At 43.7% G+C, this 22,204-nt stretch overlaps 1 protein-coding gene and 1 pseudogene across 1 annotated transcript; both read right to left on the bottom strand.

Annotated features, from left to right (window-relative positions):
- Positions 1 to 3,452: 3,452 nt before the first annotated feature.
- On the bottom strand, positions 3,453 to 8,019 carry LOC119868319 (annotated as a pseudogene).
- Positions 8,020 to 19,122: 11,103 nt separating this feature from the next.
- On the bottom strand, positions 19,123 to 21,895 carry LOC119868318 (protein ARMCX6-like). Its single transcript, XM_038588817.1, has 2 exons — positions 21,873 to 21,895; positions 19,123 to 20,277 (listed from the first exon to the last, which is right to left on the bottom strand). The coding sequence occupies exons 1-2, from the start codon at positions 21,893 to 21,895 to the stop codon at positions 19,737 to 19,739; spliced, it is 564 nt and encodes a 187-aa protein (XP_038444745.1). The 3' UTR covers positions 19,123 to 19,736.
- Positions 21,896 to 22,204: the final 309 nt, after the last annotated feature.

Below are 22,204 nucleotides of genomic sequence, written 5' to 3'. Positions count from 1 at the left end.
TAGGCACAGCCCTCACCAAGCCTATGTCTAAGCCACCACAGCACCATTCGGCTTAGAGTTTGACCACTGTGGCCATGACTGGCCCCAGGATCCCTTCTGGGGGCTCCCTTGGTCTAGGATTTAGATGGGTGCCTCACTATAGTCCAGCACAGTCCTGCAGAGGATTGGCCAATCAATCCCTTGTCTGCCACTCATGCTGCATGCATCACCCCACCCACCCTCTGTCACTTCCCTCCTCTCTTTGCTCCTGGCCTCCTGTTCCCCCTGAGGGAAGACTGCTTTTCCCTTATTGCCTCTTGTTTTTGTGTGTGGCTTAGGATGCCCTCCCTCATGCCCTGATTACAGAAAGAGTCTTCTGTAGGGTTTCCTTTTTAAAAATATTTCATTTATTTATTTATTTATTTATTTATTTATTTGAGAGAGAGAGAGAGAGAGAGAGAGAGAGCAAAAGTGTTGAAGAGAGAGAAACAGGCTGCCCATCCAGCAGGGAGCCCGATGTGGGGGCTCGATCCCAGGACACCGGGTTCATGACCTGGGCCAAGGGCAGCTGCGTAATTGACTCAGCCACCCAGGTGCCCCTCCTACATGGTTTCTTAATGCCTTCACGCTTTTCCTTGAGGACCATTTGAATGGTAAATAGTTCTCCAACCTTTCATTTTCAGGCTGTAGGTGTCCTTAGGTCTAAAATGAGTCTCTGGTAGACAGCAAATAGATGGGTCTTGCTTTTTTATCCAGTCTGAAGCCCTGCAACCCTGCGTCTTTTGATGGGATCGTTAAGCCCATTCACGTTCAGAGTTACCATTGAAAGATATGAATTTAGTGTCATCATAATACCTACTCAGTCCCTGTTTTTGTGGATTATTTCTTTGGGTGTCCTCCTCTTTCTTTTACAGAGTCCCCCCTTAATATTTCTTGCAGAGCCGGTTTGGCGGTCACATATTCTTTCAGTTTCTGCCTATCTTGGATGAATAACCCTCAATAACCCTCGTCGTTAGATCCTCCAGTTTGGATTGCATCTCATTCAATTGATTTTTAATTTCTGCCTGATTGGATCTAAATTCTGCAGTCATGAAGTCTCTTGAATCCTTTATGCTTTTTTCCAGAGCCACCAGTAGCTTTATAATTGTGCTTCTGAATTGGCTTTCTGACATCGAATTGTAATCCAAATTCTGTACCTCTGTGGCAGAGAGGACTGTTTCTGATTCTTTTGCGGTGAGTTCTTCTTTCTAGTCATTTTGCTCAGTGCAGAGTGGCTAAAAATGAGTTGTACTTGTTAGAAGCGCAAACTCTTCTCTCTGTAGCGTTCCGGCTCTTCTCTCTTTAAATCTCAGGTCGAATTCGTAGGTTTTCAGGATGATTTGAAACTTATCTAGGTAAGTTGGTGGGGACAGGTGACTTGGGGACCCTACTCCTCCGCCATCTTGCCCCGCCCTCGCCTTCACGCTTTTCCACTTCAAGGGTTGTCTCACAGATCTACTTGGAATTTACCTTCATGCAAGGTCGGAGGTGTGGTCCAACTTTACTTCTTCCCCCAAATGGATAACAGACTAAACCAGCACCATTTATCACTCCATTCTCATGCTGCTGTGTGACATGTCTGGGATGCTCATGCACGCAGCCGAGCATCCCCTCTGTGGCTCCCTGGTGTGAAGCCTCTCCTGAGGCACAGCTGTCTCCCAGGAAACTCTCACTCAGGGGCCCTCAGCTCACTGGGGCCCCTATGGCAGGTGCCTTGTGTGTGAGCAGGGAGGTGGGTGTTGGTGCTTGTGAGCAAGCCTCTGCCCCAGGTTCCTTCTCAGGACATACTCCTGCCTATAGGAAACTGTCCTCTGGCCTACTTTAGCAACATGGGGAAGTGGGGACTGGTTTCTTCTCTCATCAAAATTACTTTACTTGTGTGAGAGAATAGCAAGTTCATTTTCTATGTATAGACTTGCTGTGCTTTGTACATGGTACTCATTAGCTGCACTTGAAATATAGCTAATATCACATGTTGAACTCAAATGCTGCAATGGTTTCTCTTGACCCTTGGTTTTTTGGAGGAGTGTGATATATTTGATCAATCTGTAATTTAATTTTTCTTTAAGTATTTTTGTCAATGTTTTCTACTGAACTTTTATATTTTTATTTATTTAGGACAGTTTGTACATCCCACATTTACTGGAATAGTTTTGCCTATATTTCCTTCCAATATAAATACAGTTTTCTTTTTTCTTTTACAGTTAGCTCCTTTTTTAAGCTACCTGTGGTGTATATGTGTAATGTGTGCATTTTTGTGTACATTTTCCTTGAGGTAGACTTTATATCCTAATTTTCTCTAAATGCATAATTAGTGGAGAGCCTGGGTGGCTCAGTCAGTTAAGCATCTGCCTTCGGCTCAGGTCATGATCCTATAATCCTGGGATGGAGCCCTGCATCAGGCTCCCTGCTCAGCAGCAGCCTGCTTCTCCCTGTTCCTCTGCCTGCCGCTCCCCCTGCTTATACTCTCTCCCTCTCTCCATCACATAAATAAATAAAATCTTTAAAAAATACATGTATAATTACTTATACTAATGGCATTTATTGCAGAATTCAATTTTTTCCCCATACTGAATAAGGCAAGTCTATTAGGCCCCTAATTTCCATGTCCGGCACATGAGCATGGGTTTATATGCATTGTCTCATTTTGTGAACCTTACATGCAAGTAGTCTTCAGTTGTTCGGCCTTTGATTCTACTTATCAGTAATTTACAGTTACCTTAGTGTGAGTAAATGACAAACACAGATTGATACATAAGCCATAGTAATAAATCCCACCGAATACCATTTATCATTTTTCCCAAAATCTTATCACAACTCTCTCTTGTTTTTTTTAAAGATTTATTTATTTATTCTTTAAAGACACACAGAGACAGAGAGGCAGAGACATAGGCAGAGGGAGATGCAGACTCTTCACAGGAGCCCAATGCAGGACTCCATCCCAGATCCTGGGATCACGACCTGAGCTGAAGGCAGCTGCCCAACCACTGAGCCACCCAGGCATCCCAAAACTCTCTCTTGTAAAAAAAATAAATTGCAGAGCAAGGCATTTAATTCACTTAAATGAGCAAAACAAAGGAGATTCTATCATTTTGGAGCAATGAATGTCCAAATATGGCTGAAAGGTACACCCTGAGAATTAAATGAATTTATTTTATTTTTTAAAGATTTATTTATTTATTCATGAGAGACACAGACTGAGAGAGAGAGGCAGAGATGTAAGCAGAGGGAGAAGCAGGCTTCCTGTGAGGACCCCTATGCAGGACTCCATCCCAGGACCTCGGGATCACAACCTGAGCAGAAGGCAGGTGCCCAACCGCTGAGCCACCCAGGCATCCCGAATTAAATGATTTGAATGAACCCATTCAGGTTCATAAAGTTCCATTAACCTAACATCATGAAAGGAAACAAGATACAGGCACAAATGTCCTTGCTCATTTTGCAGTGCAATTGTCCAAGGATGCTGTGTTATAAACATCCTCATTGTCTTCAATGCTTGAAGCATCTGAGGAATTGGGATTGTTCATCACAATTCCCACGGAAGATAGACTGGTAACAAAGACATGCATCCAGTGTGCATAAATATCTCTGATGTTATAGTAAGGTAGCTCATGATACTTCTCTGGTGGGTCCTCACTGCATTGGTCCACATCAGTGTCCTGCTTCTGGAAAAGTTGTTGAAGATAATGGTGATAGGAAGGGCCACCACCACGATGCCACAGATAATGCACATGCTGTCAATAAGCTTCCTGGCCAAGGTGACTGGGTGGGTGTCTCCGTGACCCATAGTAGTCAAGCTGATGATGGCTAACTACCAGCAGAGGGATGCTGGTAAGGCCGGATATGTGGTTATCTTTCTCCTCCAAGTAGATAAGCACAGAAAAGATGGAAAAGCCCACAGAGAGAAAGAGAAGCAGCAGCCCAACTTCATGATAGCTATGTCTCAGTGTGACCTAGAGACCAAAGTCCTACTGAGTGCCAGACAAGCATGGGAATTTGGAAAATCCTTATAAGCCTGAGGATCTCAACCACCTTGCCCATGTTCTCAGTGTCCTCACTCTCTTCCTCCTTGGTGTCTACCGCCAAGGTGATATAGAAGAGAATAAGGAAGATGAGGTCAATTATGTTCAGAGCGTTTTTCCAGAATTTCTTTTGACAGGGAGCAGGCAACCAGCTAGATGGTAAACTCACAGGTGAACCAAGTGATGCATGGGTCTCCAAGCCTTCCAGCATGAGGTCATCCATTTCTTCATCCTCATTCTGAAACTCTGATATACTGTGGACACACATAGCCTCAATGGAGGCCAGCATCATGCTCAAGGAGGAGATGGCAATGAGCTTGGCAGACAAGCAGTAGGCTGGGTTTTCCATTCAAATCCAGATCTTCTTCCAGAGTTGACCAAATCACATCTTGTCAAACTTCTCCAGCTCCTTCTCAGAGAAGACTCTTCAGAGGAGGAGTTGGTACTCCTGCTTTTCTGGTTCCAGTCCCCGTGGTTTTCTTCCTTGCTTTCCTGGTAGGGCTTACTACAGCAGAAGCTGATGAAGAGCTCCTCAATGCCCCAGTACTCCATCTTCTGGCAGATCAAAAACACATATAGCTCCTCCATGACAGGTACCTCCCCATGTAATAAAAATTCAAAACCTTTCTGAACAAGGAGGTGTTCAAAAAATAGTACTCTTTATTGGCCTTGCTGTATTCATCCCCTGGCTTCTGAAAGGCCTCTTCTGAGTGGTGGGTGAGCAGCTTTCTTTCTTTCTTTCTTTCTTTCTTTCTTTCTTTCTTTCTTTCTTTTTTAAAGATTTTATTTATTCATGAGAGGCGCAGAGAGAGAGTGGCGGGGAGAGGGAAAGAGGGAGGCAGAGAGAGAGGCAGGCTCCATGCAGGGAGCCAGATGCCAGGACGGCCAGACAGCCCCCACCCCCCCCCCCATGAGCAGCTTTTTGATTCTGGTGTGAGGAAACCACAGGAGGGTGCTTTGGTTGAGGCACTGCTTAAAACACCACCCCCTCCCTGACGTTAAAATTGAGGAATTCCTCCTCTTGTCCAGAGTGATGGAAAAACTCACCAAACACCACAGTGGATAGAGGAGGCAAGGAGCTGAATGGGGAGGGAGATGAGGAAGTTCACACTGCACCCTTGTGGTGTAGATGTCACACTCTGCCCTCATTCTTCCAGTGGAATGTCCACCACCATCCAAGAAGCTCTGCCTTTCTTCCCTCACGGTATGTGTGGTGCACTTAGGCATTTCGCGGCCAAAAAGAAGAGAAGAATCCTGTTCTTTGTGTCAGCCAAAGTAATCACTGGGAAATCACTCTCCCAGATTTGGGGTGAGAGAGGATCCCCCACCTACGGGCTTCTTTGTCATCTGTAGAATTATAAGCTTCTGCTGCCCACCACATCTGCTTTGTGGCACGTACTCTGCTGGGAACTGCAAGAGTCCAGGTGACGCACTCAGACTCCCTGAGCCCGGCGGAGGCCGGCGAGGCTGCTTGCCCCGCGCTGCAGGGATCAGGCCTGGCGACACACAGCCCTGAGCTGAGCCAGCCGTGGTGGCGGTGGCAGGAAGGCAGGGTGGCCCGCCACAGTCTCTCGCCCTGTTCCTGCAGATTTCCAATTTTTTAAAACGTTTTAATTGACATTGCACTAAGTTTGTGGTTTAATTGACAAGAATTGGCATCTTTACAATTTTCCCATGTAGGTACGTTTATCTAAATCTTTATTTCACTTAGTGAAGCTTTCTTTATAATGATCTTTCCCATTTCTTTCTGGGTTTCATTCCCACGTATTTGTCTGTTTTTGTTACCTTGTGAATAGGCATGTCCTTTACCTCCTCTTACAATGCTATTGTACTTTTTTTTAAAGATTTTATTTATTTATTCATGAGAGACACACACAGAGGGGGAGAGAGAGAGAGAGAGAGAGAGAGAGAGAGAGAGAGAGAGAGGCACAGACAGAAGCAGAGGGAGAAGCCGACTCCATTCAGGGAGCCCAACATGGGACTCAATCCGGAGCCTCCAGGATCACACCCTGGACTGAAGGGGGCGCTAAACCGCTGAGCCACCTGGGCTGCCCTGTACTTTGATTTCACTGTTCTTATTCCATGTGCCAACACACTGGACCTATCTATGGTTTCTGCTGCTTTCAGAACAGCAATAAAAAAGGGGGGAAAGTTCCAGTGCTTCACCATGATCACTCCTAAAGAGGAGGGAAAAGGAAAAGAACAAGAATTGACTCCTAACTATGGGAAATGAACAAGGGGTAGTGGTAGGGGAGGTGGGTGGTGGGATGGGGTGACCGGGTGACCGGAACTGAGGGGGGCAATTGATGAGATGAGCACTGAGTGTTGTAATATATGTTGGCAAATCGAACTCCAATAAAAAATATACAAAAAAGTAAATAAAATCTTAAAATATATAAAAAAAGAGTTAAGTCCTATTGTTCCCCAAAATGCTCTCCCCCACGTTCCCTATAGGCCCTTTCATTTTTCATTTGTATTCTCTTGCTCCTTCTCCCCTGGCAATGGAGTAGTTTAGACTGGTTCTTCTGGTTTATTCAAGCATGTTTTTTTTTTTTTTTTTAACCCTGACAAGGTCTCCATTAAGTTTAGCCATCTGTATTCTATTGTCCTTTGTTTTTGGATGTATGGATATGGGATGATTTGGAAAGAAGGAAAGGTAGTTTGATGGCTCAACTTATTACTACAAATAAGTACTTCAAATAACCATGTCATGGATTTCCCTTTGAATAAATATTTGCATCTCATAAGGACCAATTGTCAATGTGTAAATATGTATCTAGAGTTCTGTGTTTTTCACTATCCAGACTTTTCAATTGGGTAGTAGATGGACTTGGTGACTCTACACAGGGCGGGGGGAAGGGGCATGCGAAGGTAAGGGAGGTAATGGGGAGAGGGGTAAGTTCCCACCAGTCTTCTCTCTCAGCCTGTTCTACCTTGCTACCTGGGCTGCCCTGTGTCAGACCCCACACTTTTTGCAGTTTGTGCCTAGGGAAGTGAGAAACTAACCCCAGTGCTCTGAGATTTTCCAATAGCTGATCTAATAATTTCTAAGACACCCCTGTCCCCCAGGGTGTATCAATCAACTAAAATTTGGTGGATAAAAAGAAGAAAGGGAGAAGGGAAGAAAAGGAAATATATATAAGCATTAAATCGTTATTTGTAATATCAAGAAAAATTGGGAATAAAACACTAAATATCCACACATAGGGGACTGACTATATAATTATGACGTATTTATGCAATAAAAGATTATTCGGCTATAAACCAAAAAACATTTTATGTAGTGATATCAAATGATTGACAAGATTGACGAAACCTCAGGGTTTCTATCTAGGAATTGCTTTGAGCCAGAAGATATGGCTGGTTGTTATTCCTTCTTCTCTCTCCCTCCACAAAATTCCTCTCCGATGGACACTTCCTTTAGGTCCCAAGTTCTCACTACCTACAGCATCTAGCAAAGATCTATAGTCAGAGTCTTCCAGGCCTGCTTCCTGATGTGTAAGGAAAGCTTTTGGAATTTAGCAAAACTCTAAAGTGATGGCTACAAGTTTTTAAAATGAGCTTTAAGAACTTTAGGTTTCTTGAGCAAGGTACAAGCAGTAGCTTGCTTCTCTTTGTGTGAGGTTATAATCCTCAGTAGTTTTAATGGTGAATGGGCTACATAAGAACATTATTTACAGGGAGAATTATTTCCCCCCTGTAATTCAAATTAGTTGAATTTTTTGTAACAGTATCATGTTTACTTGCTAAAGGGATTGCACCAGACCAAGGTTAAGAATTGGTGGGGATGCAGGGGGCCAAGTAGGTAACCAGGTCACTGCCCTCCCTCCCTATATGTTTGCCTCAGTCCTTGGGGGCTGGAACAAGAAACACTGTATGTGGAATTACGAAGCTCTACAAAGCATATATCAGGCATCTCACATAACGTGCTGTCCACAAGGCTGTGCAAAGATAGGTCAACCAATTCTTTATACGTCATCTTCAATTTATTGTAAAAAATTAGTAATATCCTAATGGTTCAAAGTTCAAAAGATAAAAAAGTTCAAAACATAACAAAGGGTATACATTAAAAATCTCCTTCCCACCTCTCTGTCACCACTACCCAGCTCTCCCCCACCACAGGCAATATTACCAGTTTCTCATGCACCATTCGAGAGAAATTTTATATCTATGTATATACATAGATGATTATATATACATATGTGTGTGTGTTAACACATATATAAAAATCTTCTCAATCATTTGATATCATTACATAAAAATGTTTTTTGGTTTATAGCCGAATAATCTTTTATTGCATAAATATGTCATAATTACATAGTCCCCTATGTGTGGATATTTAGTGTTTTATTTCCTATTTTTTCTTGATATTACAAATAACGATTCAATGCTTATACATATTTCCTTTTCTTCCCTTCTCCCTTTCCTCTTTTTATCCACCCAATTTTAGTTGATTAAGCTATATTTCTTGGTGTTTCCCTTTGTGCTACTGAATATACTTAGACCTTTATTGCCAGGTTTGTCTGCTTTAGATGGTGTCTTTTGACTGCAGCTGCTAAGGATAAGAACATCACCATATTTATATTACCTCCCACCTTTTTCTTCCCTCTCCCAATTACTGTTAGTTATATCATTTCTATTTCATCTGGGTTATCACCATTACATTTGTTCCATAACCAGTCACTGCATTTGTTTTGGTCTTTGTCCTAAATTTACATAGACTTGACAGCAATTGCTAGAGTTTTGCTATCGTTTCTTTCTTCCCTGTGCTTCTGTCACTTTTGTTTTCCTCTTTGTGATTCTCTAACATTTTTCCTGAGGCCTGACAGCTCATGTTGTGGTTCATTCTTATCTTGCCATCCCTTTCTTGAGCTCTTGCTTAATTGCTTCATTAAAACTTTCTAACTCATGGAGAAATATTTGGTGACAATTTTCATCTACTTTTTTTCTGATGAGTTTTCTTTATCTGTCCTGCATTTTTCAGGCCCTTTTTCTCTCATTGTGGTGTATTACTTATGTTTACCTATTGGGCCACTTCTATTTTGATTCCTCATCTTTGAGGGCTATCAGGTTTTATTGAACCAGTTCTTTTTTTAGAAAGTCCATCAAAGACAAGTGTCAGGGAGCACCTGGGTGGCCTAGTGATTGAGCGTCTGCCCTTGACTCAGGTCCTGATCCCAGAATCCTGGGATGGAGTCCCGCATTGGGCTCCCCCCAGGGAGCCTGCTTCTCCCTCTGCCTAAGTCTCTGCCTCTCTTTCTGTGTCTCTCATGAATAAATAAATAAAATCTTTTTTAAAATTTTTACTTATTTATGATAGTCATACACACACAGAGAGAGAGAGAGAGGCAGAGACACAGGCAGAAGGAGAAGCAGGCTCCATGCACCGGGAGCCCGACGTGGGACTCGATCCCGGGTCTCCAGGATTGCGCCCTGGGCCAAAGGCAGGTGCTAAACCGCTGCGCCACCCAGGGATCCCAAAATCTTTTTTTTTTTTTTTAAAGACAAGGGTCAGAGTTGTTTTCCCTGATACCAAAAATTTTCCTTATGTCCCATTTCCTTATGTCTCTGTCCCATTAGACAGAGGTAGCTATGGGGCTGTAGCATGTGCAGTCTCTCCTCTTCCTTGCTGCTTAGGGGAAGACTCCTCTCCAGCACTACCTTGGTGACAGATTACTTCCTGCAAATTGACCTGTCTCTGTTACTCATTATTTTGCCCATTTCTCTATGCTTCTTATTATGGATATCCTGCTCTGTAGTGGCTCTTGTTGTCAACTTGTACGTGCTTTAAGAAATATACAAATTTATTAAGAGACTATTTCTCACACGGAGTGTTCTTAGTACACTAAAAAAAAAAAAATTAACTACAAATTAATGGAGATGCTATCTGTGAAGGAGTTAGAGCTCAGTATCCTCCCAGGCTTGGTTTCAACAGAGCCTCTAGTCAGGCCAGGAAAGGCAAACAACGGCATGTTTTCTGCCAGCCTTTCTGAGCTCTCTTACATGGCACAGGGGGGAAAGAAACACAGTTTCTTCCTGTCCTGGCAACTAAGCTTGTGTCTGTTAAGAGAAAAATGGGTAACACAAAAGATGCTTAAATCATATCCTATTGCATCTTTAGTTGAAGTGGCTTTTCATCACTAATTTTCTTGGCATTCATCACACTCCATTGTGTTTTCTGTGTTCCCCATTACATGGTAAGCTCTGTGAACACAAGAATGGTGACTGTTTTCTTTACTATTGAATCTCCATCTGCCTCACACATAATTAGTGCTCAGTGCCTACTCAATTTGATTGTCTGGCATTAAAGCTGCAATTCTGATTCTGGACAGAAATTGTGCTTACAAAATAAATAAATAAATAAATAAATAAAAATAAAAAATAAAAAAAAAGAAATTGTGCTTACCTCTATATTTTTAAAATATTTTCAATAAATAAGCATTATGTTTGCAAAGAGAATTTTGTTTTAAAATGTGTGAAATAACATTTATGATGTGGTCCTAATTAATTTTTAAAATGCAGATGCATGGAAAAAAACAGAAAGTGACACACTCTTTATCTTGAGGTGCTGTTTTCAGGTCTCTTCTCTTTTCAGGAAATTCATCCACTGCTATGGCTTCATTTATCATCTATATGTTAATGACTCATAAGTCAATATATCCTGAGTTTCAAGATTAATTAATGCCAACAGATTGCATATACTGCAGATATTTCATGTTCAACATGTTTGAAATTGGAGCCATCATTCTCCAGTCCCATATGAAAATGTTTCCACCTCTTGTCTTCTCTGTCTCCGTGGACACAACCACCATCCATCCGGTTGCACCTGCCAGACACCTAGTTATTACTGACTTCTTCCTTCTCTCTCATCCTATATTGCTAGCTTTTCTCAAAGTCTCATTGATTCTGCTTCATTGCTACTTTTCTATAAACATTAATATTTCTCAGACCAATACATGCCTATGATAACAATGCATTTTGTACAGAATTTATGATGAAATTGAATAATTTCCCCCTCCTGTTCTTCCCTAGACATGGTACCACTCTCTAGAGTCCAGTGGGAACCTTTCTCAACTGTTCTGATTTTTAGGTCCTTCTGTTGCTGTGGTTTTCAACCAGAATTTTGCGCCCCCAGGGGAAATCTGTCAGTGACTAGAGACATTTTTAGTTGTCGCAACTGAGGAAAATGGCACTATTGACATCTTGGAAGGTAAAGGCCAGGGATACTGCAATGCACAGAACAGTCTCCAGCCCAAAATGCTTCTAGCGCCAAGACTGAGAACTAGCTTGTGGTTTTCTACAAAATGCCAAAAATACGCTTGTACCTCTAATGACCTTCTGCTATGAAAATAGGACACTGTAGCTCACTTATTTTATAATTCTTCTTCCCCCTCTCTTATTCCTAATGTTTATAGTGTTATTAGTAAGCATAGATTCATTATACAGTCAACAGCTATTTATTGAGCACCATGTGTGCCAGGCACTATTCAAAGCATTTGGAATTTGGTAGCAAGCAAGACAGAATAGCCTTTATGAAGCTTGCTTTCTTATGGAGGAAACTGGCCATGAAATCAATTAAAATAAAGTAGCTAAATGTAACTTTAAATGATATACATGAACATTTTTTCCCTAAACTTCCACCAGGATTTGTTCACTTCTCACTTTCTAGAATAAGGATACCAGCTCTACTGTCCTTTATTTTTTCATCATCTTCTACATACCAAGTTATGCCAGCTGTATTTTATTGTCTTTTGCCAACTTGAAATATCATTCCCAAGGTGATATGTGAATCATTTTCTAAAACTATACAAAATAGATTTGAGTATTAGGACGCTACATGTCTCAGCAACGAGCATCATTTATACAGTTACAATCATCTAAATTCTGTTCATGATTTTCAACTTATGGAGTTGAAAGCAAAAAATTTACTGGGAGATTCAGTTGTTACAGAACATAATATAAAAATAAACTAAAGGGCACCTAGGTGGCTCAGTCAATTAAGTGTCTGCCTTCAGTTCAGGTCATGATGCTGCAGTCGGGCTCCCAGCTCAGCAGAGAGTCTGCTTTCCCCCTTCCTTCTGCACCTCCCCCTGCTCCTGATAGATTTAGCAATAAAAATAAAAGATGCCCAGTTAAATTTGGATTTCAAGTAAATAATTAATAATTGTTTTAGTATAAGTTTGTCCCATGCAATGTTTGGGGCATACTTATACTGAAAAAATGTTTTATGTTCATTTGAAATTCAATTTTAACTGAGAGTCTTATATTTTATCTGACAGCTCTTTCTAAGGGTCCTCAGTTGGGACAGTTCATGTCTATTCTACATGATTTTTTCCTCCAGCAGGTTAGGTTGGACTTCCACACATGGTGGTTTCAGAGTAGGAAGAGTGCAAGCCCCATGGAAAATGCACTGTTCAAGCCTCTTTATGGGTCATTTTCCTTATTTTCAAACTGCCCCCCAAAATTCACATGGTCAAGTCCAGAGTCAATGTGGGAGGGGACCACACAATGGTATGGATACGGGAAGGCATGGTTCACTGGGAACCATCACTGTAATATTTTCTTAGAGATTCTGCTACTTGTTTTTCCTCCCTTATTTGCCTCTAGTTTTTCTAACCTCTCAACTGACTTTATCAAGTCCCCCTTTGTTCATGAGTTCACCCACTACCTCAAATCCTCTGCCATCTTGTTCCACTTTGGTTTGGTCAACAAAGTGTGCTGTTTAGCTGTTATCTTAAAACTAACCTTTATTGCTTTCCCAAGTGAGGATCACCATTTCCTTGATTCTGTATTTCCCTTTGGCTTGAGTACTACCGGAGGACATTTTCAAATAACTCCTAAGAGGAGGTCTACAGGAGACAAACTTCCTGAATATTTTCAGTCTTTTTTTAAAGATTTTATTTATTTATTCATGAGAGACACACACAGAGAGAGAGAGAGAGAAGCAGAGACACAGGCCGTGGGAGAAGCAGGCACCATGCAGGGAGCCCCACATGGGACTTGATCCCAGGTCTCCAGGATCACGCCCTGGATTGAAGGCAGCGCTAAACCACTGAGCCACCCAGGCTGCCAATATTTTCAGTCTTAAAAACATCTTTACTGTCACCACATAACCCTTGATAGTGTGTTTAGAGATAGGATAATAGAGAAACGCATGTTTTCTAAAGATTTTAAGACACTTATTCATTGACATTGACTATCCAGTGTTATGAATAAGAAGTCTGATGCTAATATGATTTGTAGATGACTTTCCCCCTACCCTCGAAAGATTTTAGAGGGTAAAATCCTCTCTCTTAATCTTTATTATTCTAGACTTATTTTAGGATATGCCTAGGTGAGGATCTTTTTTTATTGGTTGTATTAGGCAAACAGTACATATTTCTTTGTAGTTAAAAAAATAGAGATGGGGCACCTGAGTGGCTCTGTAGATTAAGCATCTGCCTCCAGCTCATGTCATGATCCCCAGGTCCTGGGATCAAGCCCAAAGATGGGCTCTCTGCTCATCAAAGTCTACTTCTCCCTCTCCCTCTGCACTTCTCCTTGCTTGTGTACTCTCTGTCGTAAATACATAAAATCTTCTAAAAATTAAAAAAAATAAAAAGAGAGATACAGGGAAAAATGAGATTATATGTACAAATCATTCATAATTAATAAATACGAACACTTTCTTGCATTTGTTTAAAAGATTTGTATTAGCAGATCAAATTAAACAACATAAACCATTGGAGTCACACTTTGTTCCATCCCTTCCCAGAGGTAATTGATATTGTAAAATTGATGTGCATCTTTCAGTATGCACTTTAAATTACTCTAGAAATAAATGTATCAAAATACTATATAGGATTGTTTCATATGCCTAAAATTATATAAATGGCATTATACCATATCTTTCTACAAATTGCTCATTTCACACATTAGGTTACTGAGAATTGTCTAGACTGAAATATAGAAATCTAGCCCACTCATTTTTACTGCTTTATAAATTCTGTTATATAAATATATGATGGATTCCTTATTCAAAAACCTACACAGCAAACATCAACCTTACTGCTGAAATATCAACCATTAAAATGGGAAACAAGACAAGCATGCACTGTAACATCAATACTGCTGCTCTGGAGGTCTTTGACAGTACAATGAGATAAGAAAAAGAAATGAGCTATAAAATATTGTACAGGAAAAGACAAAACTGTCATAATTTGTAAATTATGTTTATGTACTTAAAATTCAGAAAAAAAGGAAGCAAAATAAACTAACAAGAGAGTTCACAAAAATGACTATAGAATGATAATGCTACACCAGGAACTTTTATATGAATGAATAATAATTGTTTCTTATTAAATTTATTTTGGAATAGAAATATATATATATGTACAAAATTCAAAAAGCACAAAAAAAAACAGAAAAAATTAGTCTCTCACTGAATTTTTCCTATGCACACCCAATATATCTGTCAAGAGGTAGAAACTGCTATGCCTTTCTTTGTATATCATTACAAAGATAATTATACACTCTAGAAAATGTAAAATCACATGTATGATACAATAACATAGTTAATATTGATGAAAATACAGACAACACACTTTATTCAACTTGCTATTCTCTCACACAAGTAAAGTAATTTTGATGAGAGAAGAAACCAGTCCCCACTTCCCCATGTTGCTAAAGTAGGCCAGAGGACAGTTTCCTATAGGCAGGAGTATGTCCTGAGAAGGAACCTGGGGCAGAGGCTTGCTCACAAGCACCAACACCCACCTCCCTGCTCACACACAAGGCACCTGCCATAGGGGCCCCAGTGAGCTGAGGGCCCCTGAGTGAGAGTTTCCTGGGAGACAGCTGTGCCTCAGGAGAGGCTTCACACCAGGGAGCCACAGAGGGGATGCTCGGCTGCGTGCATGAGCATCCCAGACATGTCACACAGCAGCATGAGAATGGAGTGATAAATGGTGCTGGTTTAGTCTGTTATCCATTTGGGGGAAGAAGTAAAGTTGGACCACACCTCCGACCTTGCATGAAGGTAAATTCCAAGTAGATCTGTGAGACAACCCTTGAAGTGGAAAAGCGTGAAGGCGAGGGCGGGGCAAGATGGCGGAGGAGTAGGGTCCCCAAGTCACCTGTCCCCACCAACTTACCTAGATAAGTTTCAAATCATCCTGAAAACCTACGAATTCGACCTGAGATTTAAAGAGAGAAGAGCCGGAACGCTACAGAGAGAAGAGTTTGCGCTTCTAACAAGTACAACTCATTTTTAGCCACTCTGCACTGAGCAAAATGACTAGAAAGAAGAACTCACCGCAAAAGAATCAGAAACAGTCCTCTCTGCCACAGAGGTACAGAATTTGGATTACAATTCGATGTCAGAAAGCCAATTCAGAAGCACAATTATAAAGCTACTGGTGGCTCTGGAAAAAAGCATAAAGGATTCAAGAGACTTCATGACTGCAGAATTTAGATCCAATCAGGCAGAAATTAAAAATCAATTGAATGAGATGCAATCCAAACTGGAGGATCTAACGACGAGGGTTATTGAGGGTTATTCATCCAAGATAGGCAGAAACTGAAAGAATATGTGACCGCCAAACCGGCTCTGCAAGAAATATTAAGGGGGGACTCTGTAAAAGAAAGAGGAGGACACCCAAAGAAATAATCCACAAAAACAGGGACTGAGTAGGTATTATGATGACACTAAATTCATATCTTTCAATGGTAACTCTGAACGTGAATGGGCTTAACGATCCCATCAAAAGACGCAGGGTTGCAGGGCTTCAGACTGGATAAAAAAGCAAGACCCATCTATTTGCTGTCTACCAGAGACTCATTTTAGACCTAAGGACACCTACAGCCTGAAAATGAAAGGTTGGAGAACTATTTACCATTCAAATGGTCCTCAAGGAAAAGCGTGAAGGCATTAAGAAACCATGTAGGAGGGGCACTTGGGTGGCTGAGTCAATTACGCAGCTGCCCTTGGCCCAGGTCATGAACCCGGTGTCCTGGGATCGAGCCCCCACATCGGGCTCCCTGCTGGATGGGCAGCCTGTTTCTCTCTCTTCAACACTTTTGCTCTCTCTCTCTCTCTCAAATAAATAAATAAATAAATAAATAAATAAATAAATAAATGAAATATTTTTAAAAAGGAAACCCTACAGAAGACTCTTTCTGTAATCAGGGCATGAGGGAGGGCATCCTAAGCCACACACAAAAACAAGAGGCAATAAGGGAAAAGCAGTCTTCCCTCAGGGGGAACAGGAGGCCAGGAGCAAAGAGAGGAGGGAAGTGACAGAGGGTGGGTGGGGTGATGCATGCAGCATGAGTGGCAGACAAGGGATTGATTGGCCAATCCTCTGCAGGACTGTGCTGGACTATAGTGAGGCACCCATCTAAATCCTAGACCAAGGGAGCCCCCAGAAGGGATCCTGGGGCCAGTCATGGCCACAGTGGTCAAACTCTAAGCCGAATGGTGCTGTGGTGGCTTAGACATAGGCTTGGTGAGGGCTGTGCCTATCTGTGGGTGGCACACATCAAAGTGAGGGGATGGTGGTTGAAACCGGGCGAGGAGGCAAAGTTTGAGACTGGATGTATGCGGTGGGAAGCTGGATGTCTGCAACCTCCTGTGTGTGCACTTATTGGGGGCCAGGTGAGTGTGGGGGTTAAATCACAAAATCCCCAGGAGAGGTAGCAAGCTGGGGAGGCACTGGGAGTTAGTGTGCAGCCAGTACTTACAGGCACCAAATGTAGATGTCATCAGGAGATGAAAAGAAGCAAAACCGGGCCTTTTCGGGAGCTGGTAGGCAGTCTGTGGGAACTAGGCCCCTCAGAGTGACCCAAGAGGCAGGCTAGGCTGGGGTGGACCCCATCAAGGCAGGGCACTTCCCCACACAGTGTTGACAGCTGCAGCTTTGATGACCTTGTCAAGTGTTTACCATGGAGAAGCCCAGAAAGAATCTGTTAGTTGCAGCAGGCAGGTAGGCAAGTTTGGTGCTTGGTGGTCCCATGCTGTTTCATTTTGAATTAGGTATGGGAGGGGGCACCATGGTCTTCCTGGTGCTGATAGCCTCTCAATGTCTTAATCAGGTCCTGACTGGCAGGCCTGCTCCCGAATCCCTTCCACTGGCCCTAGGGCTCCTGCCCTGGCACAGCAACCAACCAAGGGATAAAGGGCAGACCGGGGGCCTGAGCTACCAGACAGGGGAGTGTTTGGGGGAGGGCAGGGCCAACAGATGCACAGGAGGCTTTTGCCTTGGGCCAAGACTACACCCTGGAGACCCTTGGATGCCAAGGCTTGCCTGTGACAGACAGTTGCTCAGGAGATGAGCAGAAAGTCTCCAAGGCCCTCCCTGGGTTAGAAGTCAGCTGTGGCCTGAAAGTGCCAAGTGCCTGCCTTGGAGACGGAGGACAACTGTGCCAGCACTCAGATGGAGATTTGGCAGAGCACAGAGGAGGAGGGAAGTGCCTGTTAATTTGGGACCCCCATCCAGGAGGAAGTAGAAAATCTCCTGCCTTCGTGCTGAGGTTAAAGAGGTGTCTGTCGCTGAAGACAGCAAAGACCAAAGCATGCTCCACTGGGACAAGTGAGTGTGGGAGCTGCCTGCAGAGCAAACTGACTGGAAACATTGCCCAGTCCACCTGAGGCTGGCTTGGGAGAAAGGGGTGGTCGCATTAGCAACTCTTAGCAAACATGACAGGATCCAGCAGTCAGCAGAGGAAGCCCAGGGAGGGTGGCACCCAGCGTGCGTGTGTGTGTGTGTGTGTGTGTGTGTGTGTGTGTGTGCGCGCGTGCGTGTGTGTGTGTGTGCGCGCGTGCGCGCGCGCGCGCGTCCTGCTGGGGGTGTGGCGTCACAGCAACCACAAGTCACATGCTGGCCATCTAAGGTGCCAGTGCCTGGGAAGAGGCAGTGTCCCCACTGCAGGTTAGAAGACTCCCCAGAGATGGTCCTGGGAGCTGGCAGACAACCACCCGCACTTGCTAGTCAGCCCAAAGTGCGGGGCAGATGGGTACAAGCTGAAGAGTTGTGATCTACCCGCAACCCAAACTCTAGGAGAATGGAGGAAAAAATAAGACTATGGTCTGTGTGGAGGAGAGCAGTCAGAGGGCAGAGCACACATACAGTGCTGATGCCCAGGGCACAGGGCTCAGACAGCATCCCAGCGAGACAAGGAGAGGGCAATAGGCACAGAGACAGCACTGCCTAAGGGAAGGGAACCTGGCTTTGGTGATGCAGGGGCCAAGGGTTGCCGGGAGGGGTCTGGCAGTGCTGGGAGGGGTGGCAGCATGAGTCGTCCGGATCCACAGAGTGGTTCTGTACACAGGGCTGGGTTCCTCCTTTCCTCCAAGTGGTGTCAGGAGCTTGGATGCGGGGAGGGGCAGAGCTGTCTCCCGATGGACCAGCCATAGCATAGCCCTGCCAGGAACCCCAGCGTCTGCCTTACCACCCTGATGGGGAGTTCGTGGGGAGGGGGGTGCTTCACTGGCCCCTTCTTGGATGTCACTAAAGGTACCGGGGAGAGGCCAGAAAGGAGGCTTCCCCAAAGGAAGCGGGGCCAACCCTTCTCACTCTGCCAGGGATTTGGGCTTGGGGTCCCAAGGAAGGCAGTGGGCCTGGAGGTAGGTTTAACAGCTGCTTCGCAGGACAGAGAGAACTATACCACGCAGCAAAGGACAACTGTCATTGCCATTCTTGTGCATTAAATGCACAGAGGTGCGTTGCCGAGTGGTCCCCAAGGCTGTGCAGACAAGCCCCAAGGATACTGACCTTCCGTCTAGGCTGGCAGTTAAGGAAAGGCATCTTCATTGAGGGATTGCTCTGCTCCAGGTGCCAGACTCTGAGTCACCTGCTTCACAGGTGCTGTCTCCTTGAGTCCTAATTCCACACAGCCCACCTCTGCTCCCTTGCTTCCGCCCCCAGCACCCAGCCCCTTCTTGAGGCTTATATTGAGCCATGCAGCCAGCCTCTCCCCCTGCCTCCTAGGAGCACTGAGAAGTGTGCACCTGTCAGGGAGCAAGCACCCTACTTAGGTCGCATTGGTTGCATATTTTTGTCTTCCTCTGCATGTAGACTGTAAACTCAAGGACAAGTTCCATGTCTTGCTTTTGTCAATCAAAGCACACAACTTTATTGATGATACATACAAACATAGGCGTGGGTGGGTGAAGTTAAGTCAGTACAGCACAGAGAAAGGCAGTGTACTTTTTTGGATCAACGGGTTCACCATCCATCACCTCGCAAAGGAGGAGTAAAGGAAAAAGAATTCAACCTAAGCAGCAACAGATGCATTTTCAGCACGAGCCCGATATGCGTCTGGTCTCCCCCAAACGGTCCAGCTTAGACAGGGAGACCAGCACAGGCAAGGCATCCCTCGCGGTGCTCTAATATGATGTTCTGTAGCCACAGCTGGCAGCTGAAAGGATCCCTTTGCCACACGAGGAAGGCCGCAAGGGAGTCATTGACAATGCACGTTGCCTGCAGACTGACTGCAAAACCAAGGAGTCACTCAAAGCTCTGTGAGAACCCCTGCCTGGCCCCTAAGAGTGTGGTCCTCGATTTAGCAAGTGTAACTTTCACCCCGTGATGTGGTGATTGGCTAAGGCTGGATCTCCGATGGCATCCACTGCAGATTCTCTGCATGAGAACGACACGAGTGTGTGTTCACCGGAAGGGTTTTGGGTGGATTCGGTTCCATTCTGTTCGAGGTGGCCATTTAAGAGGCCAGGGTTTGCGGGAGAACCTGTCTGTTGGCGTTCCTGATAAAGAGGGACGTGAAGGAGAGCAGCATTTGGGCCCCCAGCAATTCCCCTGCCAAGACAGGCTTTTCAGACAAACCTATCAACAGTTTCAAAACCTGAACCTCAGCACATTCACTTCCCTCTGATATCAAAGGAAACTTCACGTCTGAAATGGGCTTGGCAAGCATGTTATTAATAACTGTCATGCTTATTAACAAATTTAATCCGGCCTGCTGCAGAAATGAGTTGCAGCAATGTGACACAGTCTCCCGACACACTTCATTGACGTACATCTTAATCTGGCCCTGATTTTCAACACTTGCATTCAAGTTATCCAGAGCACATAAAGCCTTCTCCTTAATAGCAGGGTGGGGAGTGAGGATCGTGTTTCCAACAATGGGGAGACTGGCCAAATGACTATTGATATCGTGGCTAAATGAAAACCCAGCATCCTTGAGCTGAGCAAACCACATTTTTCCCTGAATGAAAGGATGCCTGGAGAGGTCAAGAATACAGCTAAAAGTTGTTATATCTTCAGCATCACCAAAAAACAGGTAATTTTAGTTGGGGAAAGGTTGATTCTCTTTTATTCATACAGTGTCCTCCTGGGAGGCCCCATGTTCTTACTACGCATGGTTCATTCAGCCAGATACCATGGACTTATCTTTTCCTAGATCCTTAATTGTCCTCATCTTGCGTGATGTTCCCTGCTCTGCTCATCTTTTAGTGTGGTTGCACCCTTCTCTAATTAGTGAGTAAGCACTTCAGTAAATTCTACCCCTGACCTCCAGATCTGTTTACATTAAATCACCTACTTGAGCACATCCAACGTATGCAAATCACAGAAGTTCACCCTCTTGCAAATGCTATATAATTGTGATGATTGCTGGACATTCGTTTCCTAGACACAAATTGTGCTAACTGCTATCCAATAGGGCAATGCAAATACATAGATATTTTATCTGAGTTTCCTCAGATGGATATGTCAACACTCAGAATACAAGGATATCAATACCTTTCTCTCCTCACCAAGGGTCTAAATTTTCAAATGTTTCTTCTTTGGCTTTTTCCTCCTTTATATTCATTCCCTCTGCTTCCTCTATACTCATTTCCCCTGTTTCCTCAGAGGTACAACACTGGACTTTTCCAGCACCAAAGTAAGAAGGAAGGAGACCAAAGGCTGGGAGAGGAAGATTCTGAGTTACCTCTGGACCTTGTATCCTGACTTGGATATCTCTACCCTCCACTGGTTATCTCCAGGATATCACACTCTATAGAGCAATTTCCTTCCTTCCTTGCCTAAATTTATGTCTACAGTTAAGCAAGAGAGAACGGGGATCGGTAGATGTACTGGCACATAAGTGCCCTCTCCCTAGAGTGAGAAATCTAGTTTTCAAATGTCTCCTATTTAGATCTCAGGCACACCCTCCACCCTGTGTTCCAAACACTTTTATCATCCCACCCCACTCCCACCCCCAAATGCTTACTTTTTCCATTTCCTTGCCCTCCAGCCTCTCTCTTGACCTCGTTTATCTCCCTTCATATGCCCACCTTCCCCTCATTTTTGCCCCATTGATTTTGTTGCTGCTTCTCTCAGAGCCAAAAAGGATTGTGATTAAGCATTGCTTTCTTTTTTTTTTTTTTTTAAGATAGACAGGGTTGGGTTGAGGAATGGGCTCTGGTTGCAAGTTTGCCTCTACCATCCCCCTGTGGCAGTTCAAACTCCAGATTTCCTTGAAGAAACACTTTAGTTTTTACTAAGTTTCATATCCTTTTTCTCTTTCTTTCCCTTGAGATGTGCCGCCCTCTACAGACAAACAAGGAAACCAAAAGATAGCGGTTGGTGAAGATTTAGTTCTGGGTGGTAAACCACAATTCTTAGCTTTTATGGATTCAGGACTCTATCAAATGATTCTCACTTTTCTTTTTTTAAGATTTTATTTATTTATTCATGAGAGACACACAGAGAGAGGCAGAGACACAGGCAGAGGGAGATGCAGGCTCCCTGTTGGGAGCCTGATGTGGGACTCGATTCCAGGACCCCAGGATCATGACCTGAGCCAAAGGCAGACGCTCAACCACTGAACCACCCAGGTGCTCCCAATTCTCACCTTTCACTCTTGTATTCCAGCATCAACTCTCCCCATGACCCCGTCCATAATCTAGAGAACTAAAATGAACTAGTGGGTAACCTGGGGGTGTAGGGAAACCCGACTCTACCCCTTCAGGTCTCTGCCTCAAACCCCATCCTGACTCCAAGATTCCCCAGATAATGTTCATTCTCACACCAACCCGAGCACAACCAGAAAATTTTCTTCCTTCCTCACTCAGCTACGAACACATCTCTCTAAGTTAGACAGGGAGCTGATGGAAAGACCAAAAAGACCACCTCTTCACTATTCTTGGTAACCTGAAATACACATCACCAATGAGCTATGATCCC

The sequence above is a fragment of the Canis lupus genome, chromosome X (assembly GCF_011100685.1).
Source record: "Canis lupus familiaris isolate Mischka breed German Shepherd chromosome X, alternate assembly UU_Cfam_GSD_1.0, whole genome shotgun sequence".
NCBI classification, from domain to species: Eukaryota; Metazoa; Chordata; class Mammalia; order Carnivora; family Canidae; genus Canis; species Canis lupus.
Note: the sequence above shows the minus strand (reverse complement) of the source record. Positions and strands in the feature narration are given on the sequence as shown.

Bases quoted from the DNA above. Each gene is read 5' to 3' on its own strand.
- LOC119868318 (XM_038588817.1), bottom strand. From the start codon at position 21,895: ATGCTGGAATACAAGAGTGAAAG. The intron at 20,278-21,872 runs GTGAGAATTGGG...AACAACTTTTAG, and splicing joins CTGGAATACAAGAGTGAAAG to CTGTATTCTTGACCTCTCCA.